Source organism: Diachasma alloeum, unplaced genomic scaffold (genome assembly GCF_001412515.2).
Source record: "Diachasma alloeum isolate Michigan unplaced genomic scaffold, Dall2.0 Dall_scaffold_00339, whole genome shotgun sequence".
Classification (NCBI taxonomy): domain Eukaryota; kingdom Metazoa; phylum Arthropoda; class Insecta; order Hymenoptera; family Braconidae; genus Diachasma; species Diachasma alloeum.
In genome coordinates, this window is record NW_021680478.1 from 543,380 (window position 1) to 566,266 (window position 22,887).

The 22,887-nt window shown below is 34.6% G+C and overlaps 1 protein-coding gene across 3 annotated transcripts in view; it reads right to left on the bottom strand.

The window, feature by feature from the left end:
• Positions 1-2,847: 2,847 nt before the first annotated feature.
• LOC107040633 (glutamate-gated chloride channel) overlaps positions 2,848-22,887 on the bottom strand; it is a 97,443-nt gene continuing 77,403 nt past the window's right edge. Inside the window, exons 6-14 of one of the 3 annotated variants that reach the window (XM_015260783.1) lie at positions 22,380-22,600; positions 22,131-22,213; positions 20,657-20,797; positions 15,727-15,819; positions 13,358-13,510; positions 12,373-12,587; positions 10,754-10,804; positions 5,786-5,902; positions 2,848-3,253 (exon numbers count right to left, since the gene is read on the bottom strand). In XM_015260783.1, coding sequence (XP_015116269.1) covers positions 3,122-3,253; positions 5,786-5,902; positions 10,754-10,804; positions 12,373-12,587; positions 13,358-13,510; positions 15,727-15,819; positions 20,657-20,797; positions 22,131-22,213; positions 22,380-22,600 — 1,206 coding nt within the window. In that variant the 3' untranslated portion in view covers positions 2,848-3,121. Of the gene's footprint in view, positions 3,269-5,785; positions 5,903-10,753; positions 10,805-12,372; positions 12,588-13,357; positions 13,511-15,726; positions 15,820-20,656; positions 20,798-22,130; positions 22,214-22,379; positions 22,601-22,887 lie in introns of all 3 variants that reach the window. The other 2 variants (XM_015260782.1, XM_015260781.1) reach the window with 2 other exon arrangements.

The following is a 22,887-nucleotide window of genomic DNA, read 5'->3' on the forward strand; positions in this document are numbered from 1 at the left end:
CGGAAATTCCTGAGTTTTCAGTGGGAGTGAGATGGAAATTTCATAAATTTATTGAATTTGTAGTGAAGCATGAATATTCAGAAACTAAAAGACATGAATTTTCAATTTTTCCCTGAATTTTCCTGATTTTTCTTAATTTTGACAGAATAATGCAACTGAAAAATCAAGCATTTTATTGATTTCCAGATCATTTGAACAGAAAATCAATTAAATGTTTGATTTTTCAATTACAAGATTTCCTGATATTCCATTGGATAGTGGAAATTGAACACGATAAAAATTTCCGGAAGTTGGCACGGAAAATTCTGACGAAAATTTTTAACAGTGTACTACTCTGTTAGAAAATTACTCCTGAAATTTCAAGTAAAAAATATTGAAATTCTTAACAATCACTCATTCACAAGAAATTTTTATGTATTTTTGTACTACAAAATTACTTGAATTCTGAAATATTCAACGGAATTGCAATTTTCAAGTCTATATGATAATGAAAATTGTTGAATAATTTGAAAATTCAAGCAACAATTTCTCTGAATTTTCAATCCACTGAAAATTCAGTTGGATCTAATGTTCAATGGCCGCAATGAATTTGAAAATTTTAGATGTCATTGAAATATTAGTGACAATCTAACATGAAAAAGCCAATTATTCTGAATTTATAATCTGAATGAGAGATTCCATGAACGATTTCATATTAAATTGAATTCAAATTGACAACATTGAGAATTCAAGTGCTAAAAAATTGCTAACAACGTACTACGGAAATTATCACGTTTTGATGGAAACTTTATTTTTTATTCATAAGTAAATTGAAAATGAGTAACACGACAAAATATCTCTTCAGGGGAATATATAATTATTTAACAGAACTATTTTTTACTCTCAGTGCGCGCATGGTGGAGTCTATTATTGAAATTCTAGCACGTCTACGCTGTTTGAATTCCGCATATCGAAATTTTTTGGATATTTTTGCAAGTTCACTCTCTTTAAAACTGAATAATTCATTAAAAAATTAGGAAAATTGAGGAGATATTCGTTGGGGGATATCTCCTCCAATCGGATGAAATGTCATGTATTTCATGTTATTTTTAATTGTGAAAATTATTTATTAATAACTTCCTCGATTCTATTTATACGATTCCTATCGGCATCCCAGAGAGCACCAACATATTTACTTTCATATTCCTTACGAGGTAAAACTTCATCGTTTGTTAACCATTTACAATTTTCATGGCCAGCATTGATCGAATCTATTTTCAAGCATATTTCCTGTAAAAACATTTTTGTCGTTCAGTTTGACGAGGGAGGGGTTTAACTTTTAATCGAATTAATGGATTCGTGAGGAGTAAAATTCGTTTGATGGGACATTCCGGGATATTTCCGCTTTGAACAGGGTTTATTACCCCATTCTGGGTGATTACTTCACTATTTTGTTTCGCAATTGATCTTAAGTTGTGGCTGACGTACTCTAAACGGAGAGAAAAGTACGGTAAGAATTCCATGTTCGTTATTTTTATGAAATACAGCACAAGAAAAATTTTGGGCTTATCAATTTTATATTGGAAATTAATGAAATTTGATTTTGGTGTGGGGAATTTTTCTCGTGTTGCTCCCAATTTCTTCCCATTCTTCACATCACAGTGCCAGGAGAAGATAATACCCGCAGATAAATTTTCATAAATTTTTTAAAATAAAGCACAAGAAAAATTCTGGGTCTGTGAATTTTGTCTGCCTGATATCGGTCATGCTCGGGAGTTGCACGAGCGAATGTCAATAATATTATAAAAGCCAATAATCATTTACAACCGTAAAAATGTTATTTTGGGTACAAAGAGACGAGTGTTTACAGGATAATGTTTAGTGGATAATAACAAGCAAAAACCAATACAATAGCAGGAGAGGAGAATCCATGCAGATAAATTCTCATAAATTTTTTTAAATAAAGCACAAGAAAAATTGTGGGTCTGCGAATTTTGTCTTGGAGAGCTAATGAAATTTTATTGTGCTGTCGGGGAATTTTTCTAGTGTCGCTCTAGAATATTTCTCATTCTTCATATCCTCGTACGTGTCCGCCTGACATCGGACATATTCGGGAGTTGCGCGAGTGAATGTCAATAATAATTTACCACCGTTAAAGCGTTTTTTGGATACAAAGAGACGAGTGTTTACAGTCGCATGCGATAGTCTACCAAGCAACAGCAATACCAGGAGAGGAGAATACCCGCAGAGAAATTCTCATAAAATTTTTCAAATAAAGCACAAGAGAAATTCTGAATCTGTGAATTTTGTTTTGGAAAACTAATGAAATTTTATTGCGCTATCGGGGAATTTTGCTAGCGTCGCTCCAGAATATTTCCCATTCTTCATATCCTCGTACGTGTCCGCCTGACATCGGTCACGTTCGGGAGTTACACGAGCTAGTCAGTCTCGATTTCAAAATTGGGAACGTCAGCACGTGTTCTGCTGCACCATATGATAATCACCGATAATTGTTTTTAGTTTTCCAATTGAATTCCACCAATGATATCAATTAAATTATGATGTGTGGGAAAAAGTGAAACAACACGAGACATTATCAAGTCAGACTAACGTCAATGTAATCCCGAAGGAGGGCGATGAAAAGCCTCACAAAAAATAAAATATGTACTTCAATTTCATAATCTCAAGCATTACAGTGTTTCCCGGAATTTCTCCCCAAAAATCTTCGACATTTCTCACCGTGAAATAGCTCTTGAAAGGCGAAATTTCACTAACATTAAACTTCTTGTATTCTCGACAACTCCATCCTCAGAATGTCTCGGGTGAACTCGATAAAAATGTTTTTACAGAAGTTTATTCAAAGTTCAACATTGAGATCGTCACAGACGTCATAAATTCCGTCGTAAATATAATCTACACACATTTCAAAAGTTCAATTCGTTTAAATTCTAGGCTAAAGGATTTTTCAAGTGTAACTGTCACTCAATCATGCTTTTGGGAATATTTTATACAATGATGCACATAACACAGCTGTTAATCTCTGTCGAATTCTCGGATGCAAACGTGCCGCAAGCTTTGTCCCACTGTATTTTTAATTTCTGTTCCTTCGATTGCTCTTTCCGTCGTTACTACTCGCAGGTTTCTACGAGACTCCCTTGTAGTGGTAGAAGAAGAATACGAGGAAAACGGAGTATGCAATGGGAAATAAGACCCTTGCGATGACGTCTATGGTTTTAGCAACTCGTATCGGATGGGGTGGCTCTTTCTTCCGTACCTGCACAAAGCAGCACTACTCAGGGTCATTATAGGGTCGTCTCACGCATGCACTACACACATAACATCGATTTTTTTGTCAATTAAGGAAAAGCTCACGGGGGGAAAGACGAAAAATGAAAATGGGGAGAGGGAGGCTGAACGGACTGACTGTCTTCAAACGTCCATATCTCCTGATCAAATGATGCGACCTGAATGAGTCGGGTCTCATTTTAAAGCTTGAAAAAATATCTTGAAAATGAGAATTGGAAAAAAAATTGGGAAATTTCACTCTGCCGTTATCGAGTTATTGACGATTAAGTCTCCTGCTTGATGATTCAATTTTTTTTTTCATCGAAAATTGAACTCTGAAATAATTCCCAACGTATGAATGTTGATGACTGCTAATAGAATATGATCAACAATTTTTAGTCGTTAGTTATGGAAAATGTGGGAGGAGATGCATTTCAAAATTTATTCGTTAACCAATATTTCGATTTGTATTTCGAAGAACATGGTTTTTGGACAGATATGAATTTATGGAACAAAATATTCATTGGCGGGAGGCCCTCGGGCAATGGCCACTTCCAAATCGACTCGCAACAAATGTTGAAAAAGCGAGACGAGGTAAAAATAATAATATTCTCGATTATTTAGATTTCGATTTACTTATTTCAATGAAAAATTCACCTCAGAAAATTTCCAATGTGGGCACCAATGCTCGCACCTTGATGATGGGAAATGTGGAAAGACACAGGTCCCTGAATATTTGGAGAAGAACCATGTTTTTGAGATATGAAGCAACATTTCAGCAGCGAAGCGGTAAAACGGCCAGTTTTCAATGAATTTCTCGAAATCTAAGGGAGATAGCAAAATTTTCGTCATGACGTTCTTTGTAGCCCTTAATTCGCTCTATAAAAAAGGTTATTACGAAAATTTCGCTATCTCCCTTAGATTCGCTGATATTCCTCGAAAATTCAGCTGAGGGCTGAGTTGACTTGAACCGTTTTACCGCTTCGCTACTGATTTTAGTTGACAAATCAGTTTTGAAGTGCATCTCCTCCCCTATCTCCTTTCCCAAAAAATCATGCAGAAAATAGTGCCCCAGTTTTGTTTCAGCCTCCCCCTAATTGAAAAGGAATAACAGAGATGCAGACAGAACTATTGGATTTATTTCGAAAAAATACGATCGGGAGAGAACAAACAAGTTCATGTCTAATTTGTGCGGACCGCCCCTGTCTCTTCGAATTTATGCACGTGATACTGTAAATTTTTATTGATGCTTTCGAAAATCCAGTGGACCCTGTACTCCCATCGACAAAAGCTCCATTCAATTGGGAAGCGCTTTCAAAGAGAATTATTTTCAAAGTACCTTCTGCGTTTGGCAATTGGGTTCTATGGAAATTTTCCATGTGCGGCCTCTCCAATTTGCAAATTGACTGGGGGACTGATAGTATTCAAATTTGTTGCTTGTGATTAGCATTTAACACTGGTTCTTGTTTGTTTGCTCGAATCATCAAGGGAATCAGATGTATTTCGGAATCACTTTGTTTCCAGTGGTTCGGATTTTCAATCAAGCTTTATTGTCTTTCATTTTTCTTATTCAATTTCCATTTGTCATTATTTTTATCGACACACAAAATATCATGCAGTGGGGTTACGCACGCGGAATTCATACATACAATCACAATACATTCATGCTGAGTTACAGAGAGACGACTAAGGGCTATCAGGTTTAATACTGAGAAAAACATTTACTAATTGGAAGAATTGATATTTTTCAGAACAAGGGGTCGTGCATCAGAAGAGGGTTTCACGAAAAATCAGTTGGGGTTTTGATAGAGAGTACTCGATAGTTTTTTTTTTCATTCTCTTTTTTATATTTTACTTTTATTTTTAATGAAAACGTTCCATGCGAAATATTAAGTACAGAGGAAAAAAATTTTCAGCTTCTGGGATCCATTCCCAATTGTTAGAGACATGTCACTGATTTTCAGGAGTCTATTACCAAATGATAAATATTCGTGATTATGGAATTGAACGATTTTGCCATCAATTTTTAGCGGTATTATCACTGATTTTCAGAGACCCATCTCTAATTTTTGGGGATCATTCTATAGTCAGTCTCCACACTGAGAGAAAATTAGCTCTCACGCTTCTACGTGAGAATATTTGATAGAACGGAACAGATTTACTTGAGGGAAATTAACCAACTTGATAGAAGAAAATTTAATATCTTTCACAAAAATTGAATTTTTGTCGTGATTATCAGTAATATCCCTAGAAGAATTCGAACTGTTGGCAGGAAAAATATACTTTTTGTCCACAAGTAAATACTTTAACACTACAAAATATCTCTTCAGGGGAAAATATAATTTTTCGGCAGAACTAATTTTCTCTCTCAGTGCAGTATCACCAACAATTGGTGATAAATTCCAGAAAATCAGGGATATGTCTTCGCAAATAAAAAATTTTTCATCCTCTGTAATTTCAAAAATCATTCCACAAGACAACAAGTAAATATTTTCTCAGTATAATTGTGGTATTGACATACCTCAGCAGCACATCCGTTGGTCGCTGTGTGCGTACAGGGATTTGGACCGCAGTTTGTACAAGCGATGATCTCGTTCGGCTCATTACCACCAGCGGTTGCATTGCCACCCTCTCGTTTCTTTGTCCCCTACGACAGGGTCCGGGTAGCAGAATACTTATACGAATTAGTCTTACCTGAAGGTATCCACTTTTTCCGAATCTATTCTCAAGTGTTAATCTCATTTATGTATTGAGTATGGAGGAAAAAATTTTGCAACAATCAGTTCAACGTTTTACGAAAGTGTTCTGTGATTCATCTTTTCAAATTTTCCTCCAGAAATTTCACGAAAATTGATGGACGAATTATTCGTTGTGAACAGTTTGTCTGGATGGAAATGAAGCATTGAAGATAAAAATCATTACGGTGTGATTATTTTTTTATGTAAACCGTCAGAGAAAAGTTAGTAGTCATATCTAGATTTTTTACAATTACTGCATCATTTGTTATTCTTAATTTTCTGATTTGTTTCTCAATTTTTTGACTGGAATCCCGTAAATTTTTGACAAGTGACATTTCCAATTGAAAATTTCAGAAACCCTAATACCCCTAATACCCTAATTTCATTTGGTCGGAAGATATTCCCGATCAAAGACAATCTAGTTCATCTCCCCCTGGATTTTCAGTCAAATTTTCCGAATGGAAATGAAAAAAAAATGAATCACAATAACTTTTTTCTCCATTCCCGCATTATTCCAATACCTCCATTGACAATTTCAATAACAATTCACCAATATATTTCCTATCACGCCTAGAAAAAGGGGATCCTTCACAAATTTTAAAATGTCATCATCAATCGATATTTCAATTTCGGGTTCAATAAATATTTTTCCATGCCTCTCGTCTTTCAATAAAGGGCGACACATGCTGCAACACAATATTGTATCTACGCTCGTGGCTCTTCCAACGTTTACGCAATATCTTATCAATTTGTTACGAAAAAAAAAATTAAAAAAATAATTCAATAAAAGATGATGAAATAAGGTCGCGGTACTCTCGAGAGCCTGATTAAAAAAAAAATAAAATTCAATAACTCTCTCCTGAAGTTGAAATACTCTTCAAGTTCATGATAAGCTTCAGGAGGATTAACTGCTACTGAAAAAGCTCATGAATTGGGTCACACTACTAAGCAATTCTTTATTGTAACTGCGGATAAAGCAGAATTTTGGTGAAACAATTCGTCGATTGTTAATCATTTATTTTTTACAACATTGATTGATGATGGAGAGACCCAGTACACCCCTAACCCTCGCAGCGGGCGCCATTTTATTCAACTGGCCCCCAAAATAATTCATGATTTTATCAATGAATTCCGGCGATTAAATATTAATATCTCTTAAACTGTCGAGTCTGTTTTAAAAAATTTAATTTCGGTTCTATTCGGTTGAAGCAAATTCATTATCATTTTTGTTAGATTTAATGATTTGGATTGGTGATGAAAGCAGTGCATGCACCCAGATAAATTGTTGATCTGAATAAAACAAGATTGAAATAAAATTATTTAATATTTTTTTACGAATTTCAATGAAAATTCTCTTGAATTTATTGAACCTACATGAAATGAAGGATTATTTCATGTTAATGAAGGTTTCATTTTCATCAGAAAATATTTATTAATATTCACAACATTATTTTATGGAATTTTTATTTAAAAAAAATAAAAATCATGTTTAATTTTGAATAAAAATTTATCACGAGCTGATCCTAATGAATTTTATTTTATTCAGGCGAAGTATTTCTCTGGGTGTTGAATGTGTATTCCATAAATACACGATAAATTTGCGCATTGAAGCTCTGCTTGGTTAAAAGTGTGTGAATAAGACAAAATAAGCGAGGGATTCAAAATTCGCTCAACTGCACATGCTCGCTCAAGTATTATTGAGTTTCACTTGTTGTGATTCAGTGTGTGAACAAGCCTGGGGAAATCAGCTTACGAGGTACTCCACAGAAAAATTAATTTTTCTTTTATTCAATCGGATGAAATAATTGGTTTCACTGGGCGGGAAAATAATTCACGTTTTTTCGTTAGTTCATGCGATTGTTTTTTTTTTATCTCCTCACTTTTGTGTGAGAAATAAATGTTCAATAAGTTCAGGTATGGTCGAGTCCTGGCGAGACAATAAAGTAAATTAAGGTTTAAATAAATTATAAGTGAGAATAAATCAAAAGGATTACGGTTGCTTTCGGTGGTAAAATTTTATAAAATGTCACGCATGAAAAAGATTCTATAGAAAAGCTTAATTAATTGGATGAAAAATTCTGGTGTGTTTTTACTGGACTTTTATTGAAAATTCCATCAGTTTGTGGGCGATTCCAGTGAAGAATTCCGCAGTTTTATTGCGCGTTTTTTTTCTTAAGAGATTCAATTTTTTTATGCAATTTTTTCTATGGGGATATTTTTTATAGGAATTCCTCGAAATTGGTATTAATAATTAATGACTGTACCAATTCAGTAGCGAAGCGGTAAACTAGTTTGAGTCGATTTTGACTATTGGGCAGTTTTTGACGAATAGCTCGGAATCTAAAAGAGATAGAAAAATTTTTGTCCTGACCTTTTTTGTAGAGCCAATTGAGGTTATTTCTTATTTAATAAATAATGAAATTGGATAAATATTAAATAAATGAATGATGAATTAAATGAATAGATAAATTAAATTGATTTATTTATCAAATTTATTTATTTAATTCTATCAGTTTTTAATCAAAATCTAATAGAAAGTTCACTAAAACTTGAACAGAATTTTCCAGCGAATTCGCTAGGTTTTTCTATCAATTTTTTTCATGCGTGGTGACAAAAGTGGGAATTTTTCTGCAAATTTTTCTTGTATTGAACTGAATACAGCGTGAAGACGCACAAAATACAATTAACGAATGGATAAAAAAATAATAGAGACCGATTTTTAGCTTCAAATGGGGCTGCCACTTTATGTTTTTGGAAACTGAAATATGTACATCCCGTTTCCTCTGGCCTCCATGCGTGATATGCGGTTGTGGAGATATAAATCATAAGAATGAGTAGTTAACATGTAAATTATGGGAGGGAGTACGAAACGTGTAGAGGATTTTTTTTAGGAATGAATTCCCTTCTTAAAGGCTACAGTCGTCATTTCACTGCTCCAATTTTGTTCTTGCTTGTACCGAGATCCAGGGGAGCTTCACATTGTTGCTGACAGGATAATTATTTTCAGTCAAAGGGAGTGGAAATCTCATTTCTAGTTTTTTTTGCAGCACTCCGTTGTGCTCCCGAGGATTTTTTTCATGAAAATCGGGTCGATATCCAGATGGGGAGGAGAATGTGGTGGAAATAACTTCTGGGGTTTGGGTATCGTGTATCGTATTGGTCTTTTGGGAATTTTTTATGTACATTTTTTTACGTTGAATTTTCAATTTTGGGAATTTGGAGTCTATTTGAGATTCAATTGTTCATGCAATTTATTGCAATTAGAAATTGAGAGGTAATGAGTTTTTCATGTTGGAATGCTGGAGAAAAATTGGTATTTCATGATTATTAAATCATGAAATTTTTAATTTTCCTGGGAATTTCATGAAATTCCTATTTTTGAAGCAAATGGAGGAACAGAATTTCTCAAATCACTTGGAATTTTTAATTAATTGTCAATTCAATAATTTATTTATCTGAATGTGCCCATTTTTCAAAATTATTTTTATTATTTATTTGGAAGTTCATGATTTTTTAAGTTATAAAATTTTTAATTTTTCTGGGAATTTTATGAAATTCCAATTTTTGAGCAGCTACCAGACGAGAATCCCTCAAATCCCTTGAATTTTCAATTAATTGTGGATTCAATAATTTATTATTTGAGAAAATTCCTTGAAATATCAGTGGAACTACGATGTGATGAAAATTTCCAGTGAATTCGTGCCGAATTCCAGATAATTTATCTTGATTTTCAATGATTTTCGTGAAACAATATAACTGAGATTCCCAGATTTCATAAATTTTTTCATAGAATTTTGAATTTCAAGTGATCAAATTCCTCAAAATTTCGGGCAAACTCTAATGTGATAAAAAATTTCAAGCAATGTACCTGAAATTCCAGCGAAACCGTCTCAACTATCTGTTGAATACCAAATTCCGCAAAATTTTCATTTAATTCAACACTCAGGAATTTCTTTACCTGAATTTTTCTGACTTCTAGTCATTTTCATGGAACAATTGAACTAAAATTAACAGTTTCCTTTGATTTCCTTATCAAATTGTGAATTTTTTATTCCAGAATTTCTTGAAATTTCAGTACAACTGTCACTTGGTAAACATTGTCAAAAAGTGTCCCGAAAAATTGACAAAAAATTTTTATAGTTCTGATAATTAATATTTCAATGAATTCTCAATCCCTTTGTGAAAATTGAACATCACTTGCAATTGAATATTCCAGAAGTTGACTAATTTGTCAGTAACAAGATCCATTAAAAAATTGATATAAATTCGTTGCTGTTTAAAATTTCCCAATTTTTTACTAAAAATTTAATAATCAATCCCCCAACACCGTAGTCAATCACTCAAAAGATCAATACGACACTTAATTACCAAATTTCCGGAGTCGTGTCTCCACCACAATGACCTCTCCCAACAATTTAAAAAAATGCAAAAAACAGTGGAAAATTGATCAAACCAGAATGATGACCCACAAGCCCGGTGAGGATGCTCACGCGTGACATGCATGTGAAAATAAGAATGTCAAAAAAAGTCAAGATACTTGTACTCTTCTCTTTTATTGTACTTGTATTCGCAAGGCAATTAAGAACAGTAAAGCCCGGAGGTTGAAAACATATGCGTGGTGGGGTACTCTCGTGTCACTGAATCCCAATAATCCACGCCCCATGTCAATTAAACACATCAACTAATATCGACTGATGTTTCATTGAGTATTCAGCATCACGTGAGTGCCCAAAGGCAGAGGGGGCTCTTACCAAGGGGCTGGCCAATAAAATCCCTATCCTGCTGAGCACCGCTGGAAGCCGCTGCAACATCACAGACACCAAACAAAGAGACTTACTCACCGCTAAATTCCACCAACCAAACTTATCAAATTCGATTTGTTTTTTTTTTGTTTTTTCAATTAAACGCGATGAAAAAAATCCCGCATTTATCAATAATTTCTGATGCTTTCTAAACATTTTTTTCACCTCTTTGTCTCTCTCATTTTCCTCGCACAGTTGAAAAATCTCTTATTCATGCAACATTTACAAAAGTCGCAGCATTATTTCATTTATTAGTTATCAATTATTGTAACTCGGTGGCGCAAACTATTTAATTGAAATAAATATCGGATGTAAAATAAAATACTTTAAGGAAATAAAATCTAATCTTTTTCTGAAATAATTTAATTCAAATTTTCAATGTAATATCGAGTTTAAAAAGTATAAAGATAGAAAAGTAGAAAATTTGTAGAGACATGCAAAGTTTGCAGCCCAATTTCTCATTAATCGTTCCATTTTTGTTCAAAACAATTTTACTAAAAAGTGATGGAAAAATCATAATTTAAGGGAATAATATTTTTAAATAAACAAATGAAATTTTATCCCGTCTCGTGGACTCGATCAGGGGATTTTTAAGGGTGTGGGTGGGGTTAGGTAGGGTCAACAACTCAAATAATTATATCTGTGACACTAGTAAACGTTCCGCATAAAAAACAATCAAGTCGAATGCACGATTAACATGAAAAATTCAATTGAATTTATAGAATATGTAATATAAATAAGTAATTCAAGGGATAATATACCTATGTTTTGGTAATGCGATGCCGATAATCACTGAGATGCAGCGGAGATTGTATTTTATATGTATTTATAGATAAATTTTCAATATAAAAGTAAATAACAAGTCATATAAGGTGGTAATGTGCAATTATCACGCCAACAAAGTCACAAAGGTGCGCGGCAGAAAGATGTTGGTCGGTGTAATCGAGATGAACGGTAACAAGTAGTTGTGGTATGTGAGTGGTAAGACATCGAATTCATTCGTTGATTTGATTTTTGCAGAATTGATTCAATAGTGAAGCGGTAAAACGGTTCAAGTGGATTTTGGCCAGTTTTCAATGAATATCTCCGATTCTAAGGGAGATAGCAAAATTTTTGTTAAGACCTTTTTCGTAGCCCTCAGTTCGCTCTACAAAAAAGGTTATTACGATAATTTCGGTATCTCGCTTAGATTCGGAGATATTTCAGATTAACTCGACTTCAGCCGTTTTACAGTTTCACTAATTAATTATTGTTTATTATTGATTGTTGTTCTGATTAATATCTCGATTGCATCGATTGTGATGACGGGTTCTCGGGGGCACAGATGAGACGTGATGTGAGACATGATTTTACTGTTTTTCATCATCTCTTCCATTCGAATAAATTGAGAGGGAAGATGATTTATTTGGATTAATGGCACTTGGTTTTTTTATTCTGGCGCCGGTGATTAATCGACCCCCAGAAGATTTTTTTTCGAATTTTTTCACTGAAGAGGTTTATTTGAAATACCGAATTGTTACGGTGGCACGGTTTACGAAATTATTGGCTATTGCGATGGGAAAATGTACCTGGGTTACGGGATTCTCGCCTGGACGATAGACAACGTTGTGAAGTGGTCGTTTACGTCCGACGTAATTGACGCACACGAACTCGAGGAGGCTCGCATATATGAAACACATGCACACACCGTCCCATACGTTCATGGCAGTCAGATTTGAGACGACTGGTAGGGTCGAACGGAAGCCGTTCGACGTTGTGAAAAAGTTGAGCATTGTTGTTACACCTGGAAGGATTAAGTTGTTTTACAATTGCATTTTAGAATTACTGTATTAGTTAAAGACTATTGGAGGACTCTATTTCACTATTCTCTTCTTCTGCTTTTTACTGTCATAGTACTATCATCGATTGAAATGTCAGCAAAATTTTGCGTATTATTTCGTTCTGTCAAATAATTGATATTACTGATGATTCTTTCAGTAATCATGAAAAAACCGATTTTCTCTTTCAAATCGCATAAACAATGTGCTGTAACTCAACAACCAATTGTGCGACCCCCAGCATATTCTAATAGAATCAAGAGAGTATTGTTAGCAATTTTTTCAGTCATGACTAATTCCATTTTGATGACAATTTTTTGAGTGATCGTTGAAAAATCGAATTTTGGAAAAAAAGTTTCTTTCAAATCTGTACGAAAAATTGACTTTTCATTGGTGTCAATGAATAGAACTGATTAAAGTCTATATCCATGAAAAAAATTATGAAATTTGATTGTTCCGTTTGGAAACATTTTGTTCCATTTTACATTAATTAAACTTGAATTTGGATGGAAATGTTTGACTAATGAAATAAATTATTCGTCCATTCCAAATAAATCCTCTATCAGAATCAATAAACTATTTAACCATCAAAATAAAGAATTGCCACTAGAAATATTAGGAATTATTAAATTATTAATAGAATAAAACATCTAATTATACAAAACAAGGATTCATATGGTGACCATACTAGGATTAATTCAAATAAATAATTCCTTCAAATGCATTGAGTACTAACCAATCATGACCCTAGCTGGTACAGCATTCCACTCGAGCCAGAACGTGATGAACGAGCTTGTAACCAATATAATACCCGGTATGAAGACTGTGGTAAAATAGAAGGCACGATCTCGCGTGAAGATGAGATCCACCTTGAGGCAGCTGTAGTTACCTGTTCATCCGTTGAAATAAAATAGAGAAAGAAAAAAAATCCAATTTCTATCATACCATTATCGCTAACACCACTTTTCCTTAAATTACATTATACTAGAGTGCTTCGACGCATGAAAATATTCTCTTTAACATGTTCATTGTTTGTTATTTCGTTTTCGAGCGAATCGTGCAGCTTTTTTCCATTGTCTTCCGGTTTGGGGGATTTTCAAAATTTTTTATAAACAACTTTCACAAGCTCGGGGTTATCAGCGAGCATTCGTCAGTTATGGAGCTTTGGGAAAACATTCGCAAGTAATTTTTCTGTCCTACTTTAAATGCAAGCTGGCCTAAATCTACATTCCTTAATTACACTCAGTTTATAATTAACACATGCACGTTATTTCGGGATGATAAACTTGGTCGAATGCAAGTTGTTTGAATAAATTTCGATAGAGAAATCTTACTTTAACATTAATCTTAGATTTAGGCCCACTTGTGTACATCTCGAGAATATCCCACTGAATAAATATTTAAAGTTGGTTAAATTGAGAAATTCATGAAGCAAGTCAATGACTTGGTTCAAGTAGATTCTGATAATTGATTCAAACTGAATTGATGCTTGATTCATGTCGGGGGGATACTTGACCCTTACCACTAGAACTGGGATTTTTCAAGTCAAGTATTTCCTTGAATTGAGTCAAGTATCAATTTAACTTGAATCAAGTATTTGTCGGCTTGAAACGATAATTTTGAACACCAAAAAATCATGAATCAAGTCGACGACTCCAACTTGATATGAGTAGGACTGAAATGTGATTGATTCAGTTTAGATGTGACTTAATTCAACCAGATTCTGTAGTCCAGGAAATACTTGACCCTTATGAAAGAATAGTTTTGATAGTTCACTCATATCACTAGAATTTGAATTTTTTAAATCAAGTCTCTCCTCGACTTGAATCAAGTATCAGTTTGACTTGGATCAAGCAGTTTCCGACTTGACGCAACTCGTTACGTACTACCTGAAATAAGTAGATTCTTCGGGTTGAATCAATCTGTCGGCTTATGCTTGAATCAAGAATAGAAACTCGAATCAAGTTCGAAACTACTTGAATCATGAATTCTCCTCCACATAAATAATTAACTGAAAATAATGTCGTTAATAGAGCGAAGCTGCCCACTGTTATCGTCAAATGCGTGATTTTATTACTCTCCGAAGGAAAAATCATCGTAATGAGGTTTTATTTGAGGTGCAAAAGTGCTTTCATTTCCCCAGCGCATTATAGAATATTCAACAATTCTCTTCGTAAATTCTGAGCGAACGTCACATTCTGAAGGATGAAGGAAGCTTCATTGAATATGCCATGTAAGTAGCAAGTCGCTCTCGAGTCTTTGCCATTCGAAAAATTCATAATAAATGAATAAATCATAATTTCCTTCATCCTCCATGCAACCGTATATTTTAGTACAATCAAGAACAAAAATAATTCCCGTAAACGCATTCGCAAAAGCTCCTTGCAACCTCCCATTGACACAAACATCGATCCAATCAGGTTCTAATAGAGTGAGGAAACAAAATTAAAAAACCAAAAACAATGAATACGAAAGAATGCGAAATACTTCAGCCTCAGATGAGATATCTAGGCGTCACAGGTTCTCGGATGTGCTCAGAGGAATAGACAACAGAAAATAAAAGGGACGGAGAAGAATTTTTCATAATTTGTTATGCTTGTGGCACTGGAAAACCTTTGCCGAGTAAACGGAGGGCATTACATTCAGAAGCCTCTGACAAAATACAAAAACAGCTGTTCATCTTTCTATAGAGTATTTGCTCGATTTTGAATGGTAATGTTGACACTCTCTTGTGATACATCAATTGTTCTAGACACGTTATTCAACGACAATAGGTGACTATTTAGCAAGCGACATTGAAGCTACAGTGGGAGATTGTGGTGATGGTACTGATTAATGACAGTTGAGGTAATTAATCAATTAATTGAGGTAATTCGTTAATGTTTAATGTTAAGTTGGTAAACTTGGTCCTGTCTCCTTCCTGCCGGTCATTCCTCCATTTTGTTCTTGTTCAATGAGAGTCGATAAAACAGCGGGGAGAGAGTACTCGTGAAGATTGTGTTAGAGGAATTTCAAAACAACTCAAATTGTTTTTTTTGTTTTTCTTTTATTGAATCGTTAGTCTTGATTGAGATTTTTTTTGCACTCCGAGGGGCGGGGGTTTACCTTGCTCCTCAAATCTTCGCTGGCACAGCGAGCACTTTGAGTCCCCAAATTCATCGTACTCGTCCTCGTAGTCGACAATCAGCTGTCCGGGTGCTGCAACAGAACAGCCACCGTTCTTCCACCTAAATCTCACTAGCGGCCCACCCCCTGATATATATATATATATATAGATATTGTTTTTTGGTTAATTTTTGTTTGTTTTTGGGCCACTTTTGGGCGGCACATGACGCTGGTTTCTAGAGCCCTCAGCGGTGATATTTTAAACCTAGTGTTCTAGACGAAGCAGACCAGTTGTTCAACGTGGTTAGAACATATTTTCTTATTTTTTGGCCGATTTTTGCTTTTAATTGTGAGTTTGTTCAGGAGAAATGATCGTGTTAATTATTCATTTTACACTGGAAGTGAGAGAAATATTTGGGATGATTATTACCAAGTTTTGAATGCTTTGTGGTGTGAGATAAAAATTATTGTTGCAGAAATATTTTTGTCTTGCGAATTACGAATTTGTCTTTTGTCTTCATGAGAATTTTTGCTTCCGAGTATGGAAGCATTGTTATTGTCAAATCCAAAATTTCCATTTTTTTGTCAGGATACATTTTAACGTTGGGACAATGTTGGCTGTCAGCGTTGAGACAATGTTTGCTGTCAACATTGGGGCAACGTTGATTGTCAACCTTGCAGCAATCTTGAATTAAATGAATCATTGAATTTAATTTCATACATGGCCATAGCATTTCAGTAGCGAAGCGGCAAAACGGTATAAGTTGCTTTTGATTATTGGTCACTTTTTCATTAATATCTCGAAATCTAATGGAAATAGCAAAATTTTTGCCATCTCCTCCAGATTTGGAGATATTCCTCGAAAACTCATTCAAGAGTCAAGTCGACATAAACCGTTTTACCGCTTCGCTACTGGATTTCATTCAGAAGCAAATTGTTGATTTATTATCGAAAATATACAGACTATGTTATGACGAACCCAATTTCCCGCTTGTTTTCTTTCCACTTCAAAAATATGAGACTCAATTAATTGAATCATCTCATTATCCATGTTTGGAAAAGTTCTATGATCAAATGCAATAATTTTAACTTGTTGATTAGTCTCCTCAGTGTAAAATGAGCTGCCAGATCACTCGACAATTTAGCCGTGACCTTTACTCCATATTTTCTTCCACACCGGTAATTACTCCCGACAATATTTACCCGGGTAGGCCAAAAGGTCAGGGTTTTGTATCACATTATTCTCTAATTGACTCATTTTTATCACTCCCTAACCACGTGAAACTGGTTTTTCTAATTTATCATTGACAAATCAGTTAATTTTATCGATTTTATCCAGTGACTTTTCTCACAATATTCTCCTCAGCTCTGATTTTAAAGCGAGACAGGAACCAAGATTGCCAATGCAACCTCTCTCTAGGGGTACTACGATCAGGCTCATACGTTTATATCTAACGAAACAATGTGGCAATGTCTAGTCAACTAATCAACATGCAGTCTTCTTGATTAACAATTCGCTAGATTTTTCTATTTCATCGTCACATTTATTTTTTTCTCCCTCTCTCTGATGGATACTTTGCCTTCTACTTTTGATGTTGGCATTTTTTCGAGGAGAGAGGCACGCAAACGTAGAACACACGCATGCACTCGATGCCGTGCAGAGATTGATTAGAGAGCAAATCCACATTCTCAGGCGTCAATCGTAATTTTCCATGAGCAAGCCGACGTAGGAATGTAATTTTTTTTTATTCCAAGTTTTTTTTTCACATTTTTGGTATCTAAATGTTCGTGTTTGATTGCAATGTTTTTGTTCATAATTGATCATTGGAATTTATGCAATGAGAGAAATCCAAAAAAATTGACATCTAATCGAATTAAAGTTAAATTGACTTCAAATGAGGAATTTACATGTTAATAAATTAATTCTGGTGTTCCTCCTGGCGATTATTCAATTTTTAATTAATCAAGTCTTTATTCGGATTAACAAAAAATGTCTTTATATTCAGGAAAATATGATGTGAATAAAAATGAAAGTGAACTTTAAGTTTATCTTTGAATGAACGTTTTATTACGAATCACTTGAATAAAATCTTTTGTTTAATTCAAATGAACATTGTTAAAAAATTTTGGATGAAATTTCAGGGAGCTTTGGATTTGAAAAAACAAATTTTAGGGAAAAATCAGTGAAAACTGTAAATTTCAGTTCAATTAGTCCATTGACGAAATATTTTCTTGAATTTTCAATTAATTAAAAAACCTGCGTAATTCGGTACTTAATGTTCATGTTTTCGTTGAAAATTCAAGTGAAATGGAGAATTTTCATTCTGCTGCTGCTCAAAAATTTGGAATTTTATTGAATTCTCCGTAAAATCTGATGTTTCATGATTTTTTCCACCTCTAAATTGCATTCCATATTTAAAAAAAATTGAATTCAATGTCACTCTCTTGAAAATGTTTCAACTGTCCCTGAAATTTCCATTTTTATTCTAAAAACGAAGTACATTCAATTCGAATAAACCACTCATTCATTCAATTTTTAATTTCAACCCATTCAATAAATTGAAAAAAAAATCGAGTAAACATTTTTCACCGAAAAAGTCACATTCAAAAATTTTCCCAATGCAAATTCGCTTCTGGAAAGTTCGGGTTTCTCTCAGAAATATTCATCTCCATGTTTACGTAAATCTCAATTAAAACTGTTGATCTATAAATTTTATCCATAAAAAATCTTTTTTCGCCCCATTAGACTCGATGGGTCACACAGGGCGCATCGCAATTTATTTTTATGAAAACAACGAATAATCGCAGAGTGCTAACGAGTTTGCGTGCTTTAGCGAAAAAAAAATCACAAAAAAAAAGAGTTTACAGAGAGAATGTGGGGGTACAGGCTCCACTGGCTCAGCACATCGACACAAATACAAGAGTCACATTCACCTAGTGCCTTGAATCAGCATCACCTGATCAATTAACTATGACAATTCATCGTGCTGCGTGTCATTACGTGGAGATACACAGACACCCGGCTAGTTGAGTTGCAATGGTGCGTCGAAAACGAAAAGCATTTTTTAAATTTTATATTCATTAATAGCTTTATTTATTCACACCTATCTTCAATATTTGTATTCGATAATTATTTTAGCAACTGGGATATCGAAATGTTCGGAGACTTACCTGAAAAAAATAAAATAAAAATGTATCTGAATGGACAGATTGAAATGTTTCAATGGACAATTCACCATTTTTCGTCGGTATTGATTTTTTTAATTCGAAAATGCCTAGCTTTTTTCGGCCTGTCTATGGCCCCTCCTAGCGTGTACATTCCCTATTTCTCCTCTCTATACGGAAATTCCATTTGCAAATGGATCCATCAGCCTTCTATCACAGGCTGACGAGTAAAAACAAAAACCGAATAATCTCAACAAAGGAATTAAAAAATGGGGAAACAGGAAATTCCGCAGGGAGAGAAATGTTGAGGAGAAATTACTGAAAAAGAGAAAATGTGGAGCGAAACGTTTTGGATTTTTGGGTCCTAGATTTTTTGGACGTTTTCATCATGTTGTAGTTTCACTGGTATTTCAGGGAATTTTGTCATTGAAAATTCGATTTTTTCTTTTTAAATCAATGGAAATAGCAAATTTTAGTTCAATTACTTCATGAAAATTGATAATCAGGAAAATTCATTCTTGAATTTTCAATAAAGCGAACATTCAATGTAATTTGACACTGAATATTTATGTTTTGATTGAAAATTCAAACGAATTTTCATATTTCTGCTGCTAAAAAATTTGGAATGTCCTTAAAATTTCAGTGAAGTCTTGATTTTAATGTTTATTTTCTAAATGTCTATGTCAAGGATAAAAATGCGAGAGGAATAATGAATTTTCTTCCAATTAAGGGCATATTTTTTACCTCGGTAGACGCAAAATTTCAAGTAATTTTTTATTTCCAATAAAAATCAGTAGCGAATTGATAAAACGGTTTATGTAGATGTTGACTATTGGCTAGTTTTCAGGGAACATCTCGAAATCTACGGGAGATAGCAAAATTGTTGTCATTACCTTTTTTGTAGCCCTGAATTCGCTCTATAGAAAAGGTCATTACGAAAATTTCGTTATCTCCCTTATATTCGGAGAGATTCCTCCAAAACTCAGCTGAGCGCTAAATCGACTTGAACTGTTTTACCGCTTCGCTACTGAAATTTAATTACTATTTCGTAGGAATTGGCGAAAAATTACAAAACCCATGTTGAATTGTACTCCATGAAGAGAGGTAATTTTCACTCCTACGGGAATAATTTTTTCACCCAAGGAAATGCAAAATTCTCTTCAGACAAGGTATTTTTTATTGAATTTTGCTCCACAAATTCGTGATTTTGCCTCAACTTGTCTCTCTCCTTTCGATACATCCCAGTGTGAACTTTAAATTGCCTAGATATGTTCAGCTTTTTCGCCCAGGATTATTGATCCGAATTTTCCTTTTTTTCCACTCCAGCCTACGAGTGAAAAGATAAAAAAAAAGTGGAAAAGGGGGAAAACGATTTACGTGAACCGTGTGCAAACGTGTGAGGGATGAGCTCTCTCTCTGCCCACTTTTTATTCAGACACGGTTCAATTCGTGTGCCCGTTGCAATTCTGCGATGGAAAATTTTCAACGTAAATGTTCACGGTCAAAATTTCCCGATGAAATGCAAAAATAAAAAATAAATTTGAAAAAAGGGGGTGAACTGAATCGGATGGTGGAATTGTTGAATAAATAATCTGAATAATAAATTCATTTGGAAAATAAAAAACACGTGGAAAATGGAATTGTTGAAACGTTGGGGGGTATTGAAGAGTGTGAAAGGTCACGGTACAGTGACCTGGAAACCGAGGAATGGGGGAGGATGATGAGGTACAATTATAGTCTGGGCATTAGATTAAGTTGGGCTTACCCCGCCAGCTGGCTTTTATCGGACACGTGAGTGTCTGGTTCCGGATGAGGTATGCATTCAGGGTGGTTAAGCTTGGGCTCTTCCGCAATGTCGCCTCGTCGTTCTTCCACACGTATGTAATTGCCGTCTGTTCGTACGATACTGGTAGGAAAAAAATTTATCAATTTGAATGCAATGGTGAAAATTTTTGGATGAAATTTCCGGTGTAATTTTTGGAAATTTTCATCATTTATATATATTTATATAAATTTATATAAATTTCGTTATTAAAAATTCACAAGTTGACAAAATGGTTGGAAACTCCAAATTTAAATTCAATTATTCCATAAAAATCGATCGAAATCGGACATGAATTCCTGTCGGATCTGAAATTCATTTCCAAATGCAAATTGATGTTCAAAAAGAAACTCTGAGTCAAACAGAAATTCCTGTCTGGAATTGTCATCATATTGTAGTTCCACTGAAATCTCAAGGAATTCAGTCACTGTACATTCAGAACAGTATGCAAAAATCAATGGAATCTGTTAATTTCAGATAAATTATTCTGCGAAAATCAATAAAAATCAGAACTTCTGTCCGAACATGAACTTCTGTATGGGCAGAGGTTCTTGTCCAGATACAAATTGATGTTCAGACAAAAATTCCTGTCTGAGCATAACTTCATGTCCAGACATGAATTCATGTTGAAACATAAATTTTTATGATGTTATAGTTCCACTGAAAATCGAAGGAATTTCGTAATTGAAATGTATACCCATTCAATTTAGTAGCTCAATCGAATGATGGGAAAATTTCATTCCAAGAGGAAATGGAAATATCGTGTGGAGCTGAAATGATACCGTTACACATTCAGTCGCATTTGTGACGTCACGCTGGAGGTTATGCGAAGCGTTAACACATGAACGATCGTAAGACTCCAGGAGAGGGTATGCTGTACCTCTGCGATTCATATCTTTACGGGTCACGAGGCAAACCGCACATGATGATCCTTTCCTACGTCTGTTCCTTATGATTTGCACCTGTTTCTATTCAAATTATCCGATTCACTTCGAATTATTTTTAACATAAAAAACTCTATTCCTTGAGTTAAAAATATTGCTGCGACTCTTATTTCTTCCATCAAATTATGAATTTCCAGTGACGAAATTCCTTGAAATTTCAGTGAGACTTTAAATTATCGGAAATTTCGTTAAAAAATTGTGTTCAGACTTCCACATAAAATCTCGTAAACTTATGCAACGATTTATCAAAATTATTTTTTGAACTAAAAACTACCATCATCCATATTTTTACGACCAGATAAATGCACACAGCCGTTAAGATTATTACTCTGATGAAAAGCTGGTGGTGGCTGACCCAAGGCACTCAAAAGTGATGTATCGACAAACTGGCCTATAAAGACTCAGTGGAACGAGATAAGGGAAAAGGATAAACGATGATCACAAGACAAAATATAAACATAGTTTATACTCACTGCTCTCGATGGCGAATGAACACTGTGGGTCGTCAAAAGGGAATATATTAAGTCTACCCTGGCAGGAGAGGATGAGATGGCGCCTGGAAGAAGATTACCAGCATAAATGAACGAGACATATGCTCTATTATTGGGGAGGGGATTAAATGACAAGAAATAAATCACTCTTTCTCAATGGCACATCGAGGGAGTGATCCCTCCGCAACGTCAATTCATTCGAAATAATGGCATAAATTCACGATCAATTACCGCATGAGATAATTGACAGTGCCATTTCTATAAATCCGTAGGGCAAAGTGGACTGGAATGAGGGGATCCTTGAAGTCCCCATGCATGATGAAATACGTGTCCGGTAGCCAGATGTCATTGTGATGGTGTATTGCATTGAGGAATTCATATCTCGATCTGTTACTGTATCGCAAGCGGGGATCGTACCACTGTTGTTGAAGGAGGAATTCGACCTCATATTTCTGGAAGAATAAAAAAAAGGAAGAGAGGAAAAAAAACTGTCGGAACATGGAGGAATTTGCGTTGTGAGAAAGGGGAGCGAAAAAATGCGGGTGAAATGGGGTCGAGTTTTAAGAGCGACGGATCATATTCGTTGGAATGACGCCCGATGGACTCTTTAATGTGTGGCGACTGTTAATAGTCATTTTATATTCTTATTACATTCATTATTTTTTGAATTGTAATGGATAAGGATTTTATGACGAGAAATTCATTTCCAGAGATGAATTTATGTCGAGATATATTCCTG